Source organism: Gopherus evgoodei, chromosome 2 (genome assembly GCF_007399415.2).
Source record: "Gopherus evgoodei ecotype Sinaloan lineage chromosome 2, rGopEvg1_v1.p, whole genome shotgun sequence".
NCBI classification, from domain to species: Eukaryota; Metazoa; Chordata; order Testudines; family Testudinidae; genus Gopherus; species Gopherus evgoodei.
The window spans coordinates 82,037,932-82,052,218 of record NC_044323.1 but is presented as its reverse complement, the minus strand read 5'-3'; the positions used below and the strand labels follow the sequence as shown (position 1 = coordinate 82,052,218).

General features: G+C 42.5%; 1 protein-coding gene across 1 annotated transcript; it reads left to right on the top strand.

Annotated features, from left to right (window-relative positions):
• The first annotated feature begins 366 nt into the window (after window positions 1-366).
• Window positions 367-10,490, top strand: CLEC3B (C-type lectin domain family 3 member B). The gene is made up of 3 exons (XM_030551172.1): window positions 367-588; window positions 4,893-4,991; window positions 8,369-10,490. Exons 1-3 carry the CDS (start codon window positions 483-485, stop codon window positions 8,767-8,769), a joined length of 606 nt encoding a protein of 201 aa, XP_030407032.1. The 5' UTR covers window positions 367-482; the 3' UTR covers window positions 8,770-10,490.
• The last annotated feature ends 3,797 nt before the right edge of the window (window positions 10,491-14,287 follow it).

Sequence of the window (14,287 nt, the reverse complement as noted above, 5' to 3'; positions counted from 1 at the left end):
GAAGGGGACAATCTGGGGTCTATAGCCTTAAGAGCCAAATTTACACTGATTTTGCACTCCGAACTCCCAGTGATTCCAGTGGGAGTTTGCGATGTATAAGGAACACAGGATCGATCCCTTAGAGCTTTATTGAAATCCACAGGAAACAATTCAGGACACAATAAATATCTATATTTTTAATCACTAACCAGGGTTAATTTGCCTCACAATCTGACATGCTTAAAATAAACATCCTAAGAAATAAAAGAATCGTCCCTTTTTATCTTTGTCCATTGGAATTCTTTGAACTTTCTCTAAGCCCATGATACTGTATTTGTCCCAGCCCTCAGTGGAATTCTTTCTCCCTCTCACCCCTGGAATGCTGTGAGTGAGTCTGGAAGGATTTCTTGGACAGACATTTTTGATTAAAGCCTGTGTTAAGAAGGCTGGCTCAGGGCAGATCAACGCCACTCCAAATCCACTCGGTCAGGAGCAGCAGCAGAATGGAGTTTCGAGGCTCCTGCTTGCTTCTATGCCTCTTTTGCCTTGTGCAGGTTACAGTCCAGCAAGTTTCCACATTCAAGCAAAAGCCAACGAGCTCCAAGAAAGGTAGGGAGCTGGGACGGTTCATTTGGTGGGCCTGTATTTAACAGCATTTTATCAAAAGTATTCTAAAAATGTACAGCCTTTAATAGACCATCAGCTTTTTTTTCTACAGGATTTTTGACCTATCCTGCAGAATTCTATAGCAAGGAAATTTAAATTCTATTGCTTGATTAAAAAAAAAATCCTCCCAAAGTTATTGTCTTCTATTAAATTCTAGGAGATGTCCCCATAGTGAACCATTTGTTCTAAAATTCAGATAGCAACATACTATATATATTATCTCTATGTTTCTACATTCTTTGTTTTTTCCTGCATAAAAATCTCATTTTAATAATCCTTAATCTCCCCCATTCCTTTTTAAGCGGAAAATAAAATGACAGGAGGAAAAGAGTTGATGTAAATTCAGAGGCAGAATAGATAGAATATTTACTCCAAGAAATAGAGAAAGTACAGAATTTTGATGATTATATAACTTTAGTAACAAATACCAGCAGTGGTCTCCAAATCCTATTTTAAAACATTTGTCTCAAGTTCTTATCAATTTTTTTATGTGATAAAAAATTATACTTCCATGGCATCTTCCATTCTAGATCCTCAAAACTCTTTAGAAACATTAATGAATTTAGGGCATGTCTGCACTTGAAAATTCATTTGGATTAAGGTAGGGTGTGAATTTAAAGTCCACCAGCTGTTCCTGAAAAACTCCGCAATAAGAGTACCGTGCTGCTGTTTAGCTTAATCTACTTTCAAGTGTCCTAAATCCCTTTGCAGTACCTTAACTACACAACCTTAAACTAACCTAGAACAAGGCACTTTTATTTCAGCTTAAATCCCCATACAGAGCTTGATTGGGGAATTATGCCCTGTGCAGAGGAGCCCTAAGCCTCACAACACCCTCTGAGGGAGAATTGCTGTCACCCTTTGCAGATGGGGGAAGTGAGGCATAGAGGGGTTAAGACAAGTAACTTCCCCAAGAAACGCACACAGTGTTTGTGGCAGAGCCAGGAATAGATGCCAGAACTCCTATGCTTTAGCCATAAAACCATCCTTCCTCTTTTCGTGGTCATATGTTGGGTTAAGGCTACTAGCCTTTACATTGCTAGGGAGGCTCCCTTACAAAAGCAGCTGTATTAATGGGAAGTTTCCCACGACGTGTTTTCCTCAAAGGTACCAACATAATAACTAATGTTTCAGTGTTAATGGAACTCATTAAAGTTAATTGAGCAATGATTAAAGCAGCTCAATAAACTCCTCTTGATGCTTTTGTTTCCTATTCATGACACATGATAATCTCCACTGCTCATCTTTTATAGGGCTTTCAGTGTTGCTTTCCAACTGGTCTCATGTAGTAACTCTGCTTACTTAACCAATTCACCATAGCTGGCATTTCCAGGAGAGACCTGGCCTATAGTCTGCATGCACAGATTGTCACATTTGCTTTTACCACATCAGGTTCCCCCATAAAAACGCCATCACATTTATGGCAGGATAGGTATAGAAATAGTTTCTTGGAAGCAGCTCTGTAGATACAGTGAATACCACCCCCTTATTGTTCTGTTTGCTGCAACATCAAAGGGATAAAAGCTCAATTATTTCTAAATGAGAGTAACCAGAGTATCAATTAGTAGCTGTTTACAGCAGTTGCAATTATTCTAATTAAGCCATTAGATCAGTGACATTAGTGATAATGGTAGATTTAATTACATGGGAAATGGCTTCAATAGAGTGGTAGGAGAGTACCAAAGAAGAACTAAATATTGTTTTATAATCTTATCACTCCTAAAGGCTAGATCACCCGCACACCCAGAAAACCCCACGTAGGGTACAGAAAATCAGGAGGGAAACCTCATGGAGTCTCCAGTGGATCACTTCTTTGGTGAGAGTGAGGTATGAAATCCCCATAGACGGACCAAATGATCTGGTCCCCAAAAATAGGCTTCCCATTTTTAACAGTGAGGCCATCTGGAACAGAGATCAGACCAGCTGTTCATCACAGTACCTTCTGGTCTTAAAATCCATGAAACCCATGGATCGCTAGGGGGCCACTGAAGACAGGGGTCATCCCTGTGGAGACCCTGTAGCTTCTTGCTCCCTCCAACCGCTCTGGCAGGCCAGCTTCTGCAGAGCCATCACTACTAGAAAATTCCCCTTCTCTGGGTATGTCCACACGGCAGCTGAAGGTGAGATTTGCAGCTTGGGGCAGCATATTCCAGCTAGCTTTAATCTAGCTCACATTCTAAAAACAGCAGCAAAGACACAATGACCCAGGCTTCCCACTGAATATGGAATCCAGTTCATGGTCTCTGTCATGACATTCAAAGCCCTCTATGGGACTAGCCCTAGCTACCAGTGAGACCTCTCTCCCAGCATGATCCTGGGCTATCATGAGAACTATGCTCCACTGGAGCAACGGAGATGTCATCCAATGGGCTGTGGGGTGATGCATGATCATGGGAGACAAGGGAGACTCTCCCAGGAGCTGGACCAAAGCTATAGACTAGACTCTAAAGAGATAACAGCCATTACAGGCCTCAGTCTCTTCAGGACTAAATGCAAAACTCATCTCTCTGATTTGCCTCTCTCAAAAAGTTCTTCACACCCTACTTCAAGAAAATGAACTAAGCCATTGTCCTATGGGAAAAAAGCAAGAGCACAAGATTTGGAGGGAAAGGAAGGGTACAGTAGTTTGGAGGGGCTCAGGAAGTATGTAGATAGGGATCATTAGAAAAACTAAACTAGTTGGCCGAGGGGTGGTGGTGGGGAAGGAAAAAGAGAGGGAGGATCTAACCTTGCTCAGGGCTCCTAGGAAACCTTTGGGAACTGGTTTAAAGTTTTCTCTGAGGTGACTTTCAATAAAAAAGTGGTTGAATATGGAGTAACATGAAAAACAAAATTAAAAACCCTCAGGCTAGTCTGTCTGTAAAGATTATAAGAGATATGTTCTCCAAAATAAAAATTCTGGGCTAGAGCCTCAGCTGGTGTCAATCACTATGGCGCCGCTAATTTCAATACAACTATGTTGATTTACGCCATCTGAATATGTTTTGCTTGAGTTGTCATTAGTTGCAATGCAATGGTGTTTGACCTTGTGCTGACCATGCATATTTTAAATGGAAAACATCAGGCAATAATAAAAAGAATAAACTGGGCCAGCCCTATGAGCATGCCAAATCTCCCATGTTTGTGTCCTGAGCTTCCAAGCCAGCAGGGGCTAGGAGTGCAGCAGGGAAATTGCACTTGACTCCAGAAGCGGGGTGCAGGGGGACTTAGTGCTTCATATTCTTCTGTACTGTCCACCTAGAATGGAAGCAGAGAACAGTGCTGATGGCCTCTGGTGAGCGTCCTGTACTCCATCAACAGTGGGAGAAAAATGGATCCTTGAGCATAGATAAGACTATTTCAGGTGCCCTACTGAACACAGTGACTGTTTCCAAAATCCTTTCTTCCCCTAAGAATCTTTGCTGTGTGGAATACACTACTTGAAAGTTTTGTTCATTCTCACTCATTGGCAAACTCTGTGGATTCTACAGTTTCTTTAACTACATGTGTAACCATGATTTCTCACTCAAATTTCGGTATGAACTTACTATTCCCCTATTAGAATTGTAGTGTATGGAGCAAACAGTCTTTAAGAGTCTGAAGAGTGAAACACCTAACAGAATACATGGGTTTTAGTAATAGATTCAGCTCAACCACACACACAGGAACTAGTGTTTCCTAAGCAGGAGGAACCCATTCCAGGCAGTTCCACCAAGAATACAGAAGCTTGATATGCTCAGCTAACAAAGACATACTTGAGAAGCATTACTCCATTAGAACATGCTATCAGAGGGCAGAGAACACTTGCTCAGAAGCTTCTGAGAACATATTAATCCTTTAAATTCTTTAAAGTGTATGGACAGAGCCAGAAGAACTCTGTTAAGGACTTCTTCGACAATTCCCTTCTGTTTGTATTAGTGATCCAGGAAATTCATCCAAAGCGCATTGAAATCAGTGGAAGGATTCTTATCGACTTTAGTGAGCTTTGGATCGGATCCATAGTTCCACACACTGTCCCTTCACTGTCGCAGAGTAGTAACACCTTCCATGGGCAAATGCTGTCCAGGCACAAGGTGGTCGTGTATAGGCCACTATAATACAAATGCAATGCCAGGTGGTCATCCTGAAATAGAATGCATTGTGGAACCAGTGTCTTTTAAGGAGTCTTTTGAAGGAGAGAGAAGGAGCTCTGGTTATTCTAATAACCTCAATTGCATTCATTAGATGTACATGAGATGTTTGCATTCATCTCTTGATTTGTTCCACAGATGGTGTGAGCCTCAAAATGATTGAAGAACTTAAGGCTCAGATTGACAACATCTCTCAGGAGGTGGCTTTACTGAAAGAAAAGCAAGCACTTCAGACAGGTAAAGAGCTCACTGATGAATATAGTTATTGCTTTGAGATTGGTGCTAATTAAAATATGGTTACAATCTCTCTGTACATGTTGACAAGGGTGTTAAGAGAGGTCCTGGTGTATTTGGGCTAGAATTCCATCATTAATGATGCATTCATAATTAGATAAATGCTATGTATGGTATTTTCACATCATTTCCAGACAGATGCAGCTGTTCAGACTTTTAATTGCATTAACTGTACAGTATATGGCTCAATAATTCTTTATATGCTGGAACTTCTCATTAAAAACATTGAGAATTTTACAGTGGCACTAAATCAGATGGACAAGACAGGTGAGATAATATCATTTATTGGATCAGCTTCTGTTGGTGAGAGAGACAAGCTTTTGAACTTCACAGAGCTCTTCTTCACGTCTGTGTAGCTCGAAAGCTTGTCTCTCTCACCAACAGAAGTTGGTCCAATAAAAGATACTACCTCCCCCACCTTGTCTCTCTAATATCCATGGATCAACACAGCTACAACAACACAGAAAGCTAAATCAGATGGTCATTTTTCCTTCATCAGTCAGAGGGATAGAGTATAGGGGATCCAGTTGTGATGTTTTACTCCATATGTTTATGGAAATATGTTTATAAGTATGAATATGATGTAACTGGAATATGCCTCATGCAAAAGGTCACTTGTAAGGTATCATTATAAAGCTTATGATCTACAGAGTGTGTCCATCCTATTTGTTTGCATGTATTATTTCTATGTCTGGAATTAGGAGAATAAGATACAAACTTGTATTACTGATTTAAACATGTTAAGTGGAAGCCATTAAGAATCAATGAACTGTGAATGGGTTTGTTTACCTGCAAGCCTTTCTATGTATGTGTCTTCCAGCTACTAGGTAATGAAGAAGGAGGTCTTACTGAGACATGTGATCATGCCACCTGAACTGGAATCCATCTTAAGCCTCATGCTTTTCCATTTAGAAGGAGGGGTGGAGAATCCAGAGAGACAAAAGATCCCTGCCTTGTGCCAAAGCCATAAAAGGGGGTGGAACAAAACAAAGGGGGCTGCCAGTCATGAGAAATCCCCTAGTTACCACCTGAGTTGAAACTAACAAGTACTGTACCAGGGAAAAGGATTGGGCCCAGACTAGGAAGAAGTCTAGTCTGTGAACAGGGTGACCAGATGTCCAGATTTTATAGGGACAGTCCTGATATTTGGAGCTTTTTCTTATATAGGCACCTATTACTCCCCACCCCCGTCCCAATTTTTCACACTTGCTGTCTGGTCACCCTATCCATGAAAGAAGCTTATTGGAACATCTCTGAGGCTGAGATTTACCTGTATTCAGTGTCTTAATGTATTAGGCGTAAACTTGTGTGTTTTGTTATATTTTGCTTGGTAACTTACTTTGCTCTGTCTGTTTTTACTTAAAACCACTTAAATCCTACTTTTTATACTAATTAAAATTACTTTTGTTTATTAATTAAACCAGAGTAAGTGATTAATACCTGGGAGAGCAAACAGCTATGCATATCTCTCTATCAGTGTTATAGAGGGTGGACAATTTATGAGTTTGTCCTGTATAAGCTTTATACAGAATAAAACAGATTTATTTGGAGTTTGGATCCCATTACGAGCTGGGTGTCTGGGTGCTGTAGACAGGAGTAATTGCTGAGCTGTTTTCAGTTAAGTTTGCAGCTTTAAGTGTGTGTTTCAGACCGTGGTCTGTGTTGCAGAAGGCTAACGTGTCTGGCTCAACAGACAGAGTTCTGGAGTCTCAAGCTGGCAAAGAAAACATGCTCAGAGATAGTTTCATCACATGAGGTGACAGTTCCAAGGGGGTCTCTGTGACTGAACCTGTCACTCCTGTACTTTAATATTTCCCACAGTTTTCTCTTTGCTGTGCAGCCAGCCATCACCCTTTTGTCTGACCCACATTGCAATCAGGTCACTATAGCATATTCTATTATTATGATTTGTAATACATTATTACCTAGACACCCAAATCAGGGATCAGAGTCCTGGTGTGCTAGGCAGTGTACAGACACATAGCAAAAGATGGTCCCTGTTCCAAAGTGTTTACAACGTAAGTATTCCACACTAATATCATGTGAAGAACTTCCACCGACATCAGTGGAAGGTGTGTTGGCAGAATATGCAATAGACTTGAGACCCACAGTGTGGCTTAAAGAGGATAATATTGTCCCATATCTTCTTTGAAAAAGAATATGGGTTAGATTTAGGTTTCAGACACAATGGGACTTTAAAAAACAGTTTGAATATTCATATATGGCTCCTATTGGTTTTTTTTTTTAATAAGGTGCCTAGAGGCTTTCAGTGCTTAAAACTTTAAAAATGTGTAATTTCTACTAACAACTATACCATTGTGAGAGATTAGAAAGCTTAAAAGTTCTTAGCAATGGGGCAGAGAGGAAATTTTTCTGAAGAGCTTAAGTTATGCAAATGCAACATTTCTGATCAAAACCTGTGAAAAAAGGAGTCTCTTTCATGCTTGCATAACTCAAACAGCTGCATCAAATATGCACAAGCTTTCCAGAACTCTGCAATGTTGGGTCGAGACCAAGTATGAAAAATTTCAATCCATGAGGAATTTGTTTGGGAAAGTTTAGGAGCAACTTAAAACAAAGGGAAATGGGGATTTGAGTTCTTGCTTTCTGTGCAAATTTGGAAGGTTCATGGACACAGCTGGGGTTCCACATAACCATACAAGACCTCGTGACATCTATACCCTGTCAAAGCAGCAGTGTGTGTAAGACAGAGTGGCCCATTATAGGGCTTCCAAATTATTTAAAGGGATATTGTAACCCACGCCTACTTGGTGTAGCACCTTGTCCCCCTGTAGTGGTACCTAGGCCATCTAGAGCAGTGGTTCTCAGCCTTTTGTACTGGTGACCCCTTTTACACAGCAAGCCTCTGAGTACGACCCCCCCTTTATAAATTAAGAACACTTTTTAATGTATTTAACACCATTATAAATGCTGGAGGCAAAGTGGGGTTTGGGGTGGAGGTTGGCAGCTCATGACTCCTCTTGTAATAACCTCGTGACCCTCTGAGGGATTCTGACTCTCAGTTTGAGAACCCCTGATCTAGAGAGTAATGAGTCTGCTACAGCCTTAGCTAAAGAGCCTGGTGGTTTTTAGCTCATGCAGTAGAGACTCATGCATTTAGCTACAGAGGTCCCAGGTTTAACCCCCACCTGCCAACGACCGGGGGCTGTCAGTGATACACTACTACCCAATTCCTATACAGGGTGTCAATGAAATTTTGAATTCGACTGTAACATTTGCTGTTGATGACCCCTCTCAGGCACTGGCTTTACAACATGTTCTTTTTCTGTTTTTACTTTCGTCTTTTTGTCATTTCTTAGTGTGTTTGAAGGGCACTAAAATTCACCTCAAGTGCTTCCTTGCGTTTTCTGACACCAAGACCTATCACGAGGCCAGTGAAGACTGCATCTCCCAGGGCGGTACCCTCAGCACCCCCCAGAACGGGGATGAAAACGACGCACTCTATGAGTACATGAGGAAGAGCATTGGGTCAGAAGCAGATGTCTGGCTCGGCATCAATGACCTGGCAGCTGAGGGCAAATGGGTGGACATGACAGGCAGCAGCATCCGCTACCGGAACTGGGAGACTGAGATCACCACCCAGCCGGATGGCGGCAAACTGGAGAACTGTGCAGCCTTGTCAGGGGTTGCCATTGGCAAGTGGTTTGACAAGAAATGCAAGGATAAATTGCCGTATGTGTGTCAGTTCATGATTGTGTAACAGCAGGGCTCCTACTGCTGACGTGTAGGCCAGGTTATTCTGTTTGGCATCAGGAATATATATAAATAGTTTATCTGTTTGCACATATATACATTATATATATACACAAGTAGATAAACTATTTGCAGATAAAGTCAACATGGCCTGGTAATGCAAGAGAGCACATTAGATCTATGCTGCATTTTAGTTGGCTAAAAGCTACTTCCAACTCCACAGCAGCTGCATTATTCTTACTAAGGCATGATTTATAGATATATTTTTTTACATCAGAAACGTATTGGGATGGCTTATGTGATTTAATAAAGAACCAGTGCAACACTCCAACTTTGCAACCCATAGAGCAGGTTACATGAGCCACATTAAATTGTTGCTGTAGATACTTTTCCTGCAATTCCTTTTCCATCATTGCTGATTTTATCAAGCTATCCATGAACTAATCAAATCTTTTCCTCCTGCCAATTCATGGCCCAATCCTGTTCTCCTTACTCTGGGAGTTTGGAGTCAGGAGAGACGGCCTGAGCTTTCATTCAGTGAAATCAGAATCCACTGTAATCGAGGTCAGAATCAGTTTCATGCTGATGAACATGTTGTTCCAAACAGTAGGGCAAGTTCTTTTCCCCTGGCTTTGACTTTTAAAATTGAGACTACTTGCAGAGTAAAGTACTGCTGTGATGGTGGTAGGGTTGGGCCCTCTGATAATAGGACATCCTCGTGCTAATTAGAAAGAAGTAGACTGATCTATAAAGAAGGAGGGTAGGATTTTCAGAAGAACTCAGTGTTGGCCTGAAGTAAATTGATTTCAGTGGGAGTGGTTAGTCCAGGTGCTTCTGAAAAATCCCACCAGGCAGCTTTATTTTGGAGAAAGTGCTGATCATTTACTAACTAATTCATTAAAATATAGTTTGTTTCTATGATCATTGGCTGGGCTCTTTGGGAACTATAGAGATATAAAAGATAATTGAATCTCAAGAAAATCAGATTTAGCCACTTTAAGGATCATATGATCTATTTTAGCACTGGACCATGTTACCCTAGCTGACTCTTATCATCTGACTGCATAACTGACATGCTCTCATATCTGTGGCTTTGGCTTAATGGCCTCTCCACTCAGGGCCAGCCTTTCAGCTGCTGTCAATCAGTGTAGTTTGTTCACTTCCCGGCTACAATGGAGCTATAATGATTGACATCAGCTGAAAATCTGGCCTCAGTATTTGTTTGCTAGCAAGAGGATTACAGTTCAATAAAAACATTTGTTTTAAAGAAGCAATGATGGAAAAATAATGGCAGGCCTGGACCATGACAGTTTAATGAGACTTTGATACAAAAAGTTGTTTTTCTTAAAGTTTGCTGAAATGTATCATTGGTTCTTTAAGTCTGCTGTGCTTGATGATAACCCATTTAGTTGAGGTTACTCGTTCCTTGCACTGTCATGCAAAGGCCTCAGATGTAACATGTTCTTCTATAAACAACATGAGCTGGGTGTATTTCAGAATTGATAGCAGGAGGGCGAAACAGGAAGACAGTGCATACTTCTGAGCATACTACTGCCAAACTCTCCGCTGTTCACACAACTATAAAATAAATCTATATAGCTTTGCTCAGAGAATGAAGTCAATTGATTTTAATGGAATGCTTTCTTCTTCAGCTGCTAGCGTTTCCTTTCAGAGCTGCTCCTCAGACCAGTGTGAGGATCAGAGGCATTAAAGATTGAAAGAAACCTATTACATGGTATGGTTTGCAGGATTCTTCCTTATGTTATCAGGCTATATACACACATACTATGTATCCCACATGAACAAAGACAGGGATACATTCAGTGAACCCTTTTATAACAAACTGGGATTTCCTTCCTTCTCCATAAGAGAAATTTTACTACAATAGAATGGCCTGCTGGCAAAAGACCCATCTCTGATCCCCTCACCCACCCCCGGGTAGCGTGACCAGATAGCAAGTGTGAAAAATTGGGACGGGGTGAGGGAGTAATAGAATCGTATATAAGAAAGAGACCCCAAAATCAGGACTGTCCCTATAAAATCGGGACATCTGGTCACCCTACCCCCAGGAATGGTGGCAGGGCCTCTGGTCACAAGAGGCACAGGTAGCTTTGGCTGGGGGCTTCTGGAAGGCTATGTCTTCATTCTCAAGAGGGAGCAGCCCTATCAAGGCCAACTCCTCCCCTTTCCACACTGGGAGTAGCTGCAGCAAACAGCGGGAACCAACAATTCCTCCTAGTGCTTCCCCTTCCTAGGGCAGTGCCTGCTTCCTTCTCCCCTTCCTCCAGCTGAGTGGAGAAGAGACAACATTCCACCTTAGAATGCAGAACTGAATATCTGCCTGGTGGGCAACAATTGCTGCACTGCCAAAGGGATTAGCACATGTCACTGTTCAGGGCACTGCATCTGTACTCCCCCTCCAGGGTCTCTTGAGGGCATCCACTTGGGCTCCTAGCTCCTCAGCCGTCACCTCTCCTGGGCAGAGATCCATGTCTCTCTCCCTCCTGACTGGGGTTTTTCCAGGCTTCACAGCTCCCTGCCTATGCTGTGCTATCCGCAGCAAGCCAGACTGCCTTAAAGGCCAGAGTCTGCACTTTTCTTTCTCTCCAAGGGCTATGAACAGCTTAACCTGTGACTGCTGGCATCACACAGCTCTTTATAAGCAAGCACATTTAGTGTTAAGATGCAAACATTACTGAGGGGAAAAAAATTCCTATACACTTGCTAAAAGCTTCCCAGAGGTCACACCTCAGTCTGATGGGGCCTCAGTAGGCCACAGTCCTTCCAATCCTTCCCAAGAAGGACTGAGGCCGTCCTTGGACAGAAGGTCCTGTCTGTTTCCTGGATCAGAAAGCAGGTCCTGAGTCAGCTTAAACTCAAGTTATTTATCCAAAAGTCCTTTCTGTCTCTGTTCCTTTCTGGAGACCCCAGTCTGAACCAGTAAATTTGAGCCTTTCCAGGTGGCAGTATTTCTCTGGAGATGTTGCAACTTAAGTGAATTTGCTTAATTGCCCTTCACTGTTCTTAGTTCCTGAAGGAGCTGTGGTCACCCTCCCCCATGGCATTACATACAATTCCTGGGCCACAATGATATAGAACTACTTAACAGAGTAGTTGCAAAGACATTGCAGAAAAATGCCGTATTGGTCACAGCATGGTGATGTAAAACTTCCCTGAAAATAGAGTTAAGTCCATTTAGTGCAAGAGAAGTGAAAGTCTACCAAGAGCACTGAAGCAGTCTAGAACTTAATTATGGGCAAGATCCCGAGAACCCTCCCATTGGCTCAAGCTCAGGCCCTATAAGGCAGCTTCAGTATAAGTGACCCCACTGTATATAGTCTGACACTCTACGCTAAGGGCTGGTTCCCTTGATACTGGGACATGTGCACCCACAAATACTGTCCATGTTTTGAAGGCTAACTTACTTGATCACTGACTGTATGCAAGTGACAAGTCTTGGGGCCCAGATTTATGATCAGGGAAATTAATTTAGGTCTTTTAAAAAGGAGGCTTGGAACTGGATGTGGAAAAAATGAAACCCCCAGATGCAAACAACTCCAAGCTCTGGGAAAGTTCTGAACTTTATGGCTTGGAGTATCTGTCTGCTTGGAGTGCAAAGGTTAAAAAATTGCTATGGGAGATGCCAAAAGAAAATAGTATGAGCATAGGAGATAGAGAAGTCAAAATCTACAGGATAATGAGCTGCTCTCAGTAGATTCACTGCCTCTTTCTCTATAAAAATACATATGTATGCACACATGCTATACTAGCATAAAGAAATCATACTTCATAAATATATTGCCATTTGAAAGTCAAAAATATTTGTCTCTTCCCATATTTGTGTGTAAGATGCCAGGATTGGTCCTGGGTTTTGATAGCTCTATCTGTGGCTTTATTATTTTTCTAACCTTTACTACTTGTTGAAGGTGCTGAACTGTGAGCTTTAAAACTGCCCAGAGAAGTCCTGTACATAACAAATTGAAAGGCTCTTTGTCATTGATCTCTAAGAGGTGGACATGTGGACATTTCTGAGGTTCCCAGCCGTCTTTGGCCCTCTCTCTCCTCTTCTCCTTTAGATGATTTGTGTTAGCACAGCCTACAGAGCTTCCACCAGTGTCTCCAAATGCAATGGAAAACTGATGGAGGGAAAGAGCGAGGATGAGAAACAACATAGCACTGATGGCACTTTGGCCCTGATCCACAAAGGTATTCAGATACTGAAATCTGGGGTTTGTCATCTCACAAAACTGCTGCCAAATCCTGTAGGTGCCTAAATCTACTTAGCGACTAAATTATCAGGGTAAAAGGTCCCTAGGCACCTATGGGTATGTCTACACTAAGGGATTATTCCGATTTTACAGAAATCTTTTTTTTTTTAAAACAGATTGTATAAAGTCAACTGCACGTGGCCACACTACGCACATTAATTTGGTGGTGTGGATCCATGTACCGAGGCTAGTGTCGATTTCCAGAACATTGCACTGTGGGTAGCTATCCCATAACTATCCCATAGTTCTCGCAGTCTCCCCCGCCCCTTGGAATTCTGGGTTGAGATCCCAGTGCCTGATGGGACAAAAAACATTGTCACGGGTGGTTCTGGGTACAGCCTCACCCCTCCCTCCGTGAAAGCAGCAGACAACTGTTTCGCACCGTTTTTCCTGGGTGAACTGTGCAAACACCATAGCAGAGCAAGCATGGACCCTACTCAGCTCAAGACCACAATCATGGATGTTGTAAACACCTCGCGCATTATCGTGCAGTCTATGCTGAGGCCGATACCATTGAATTGCAGCCACACTAACCCTAATCTGACATGGCAATACCGATTTCAGTGCTACTCCCCTCGTCAGGGAGGAGAACAGAAATCGATTTTAAGAGCCCTTTATATTGATATAAAGGGCTTCATTGTGTGGACAGGTGCAGGATTAAATCAGTTTAACTCTGCTAAATTCAGTGTAAACACCTAGTGTAGACCAGGCCTTAGTTTTTGCCTGTGGACATCCTACTGCCTCCCTCTAGGTATCCAGATGCCTCTCTCTTGCCTAAGCCCCAGAGCAACTCACACAGCCTGGGACGACAAGCATTCAGCCCTTTTGTTGCATGCAGGACCCAAGCTGGTAGGATCAGGACCCGTTCAAAATTTGACCACTGCTAGAAGAACCCACCTTATACCTTTTAGCCCAGTGGTTAGAGCAGTCAGCTGAGGGTGCGGCAGATGCCGGTTCAATTTTCCTCTCTGCCTGTGGGGGCAGGGAAGGATTTGAACAGAGGTCTCCTGCCTCCCAGGTGAGTGCTTTAACCCCTGGGTTAAAGGGTGAGTACCACCACCTCTACCAGCCATTTTATACTGCGTAAGGGAGGTGCCTAATTCATTCCCCCAAGAAACAACTTAGATGCCTAAGTTGCCTTATTCCAGACAGCTGGTTCTCATTCGTGGATCACTAGCAGAGATGGGCACCTACCTCTGAGACAGGGGAGGAGCTACCTCTCCCTCCTCCTCTGCATAGCTGGCACGTATGTCTTCC

Excerpts from the sequence above, each read along its gene's own strand:
- CLEC3B (XM_030551172.1), top strand. The coding sequence starts at position 483 with ATGGAGTTTCGAGGCTCCTGCTTGCTTCTATGCCTCTTTTGCCTTGTG. Across the intron at positions 589-4,892 it reads GCCAACGAGCTCCAAGAAAG|ATGGTGTGAGCCTCAAAATG; the intron begins GTAGGGAGCTGG and ends TTTGTTCCACAG. Across the intron at positions 4,992-8,368 it reads AAAGCAAGCACTTCAGACAG|TGTGTTTGAAGGGCACTAAA; the intron begins GTAAAGAGCTCA and ends GTCATTTCTTAG.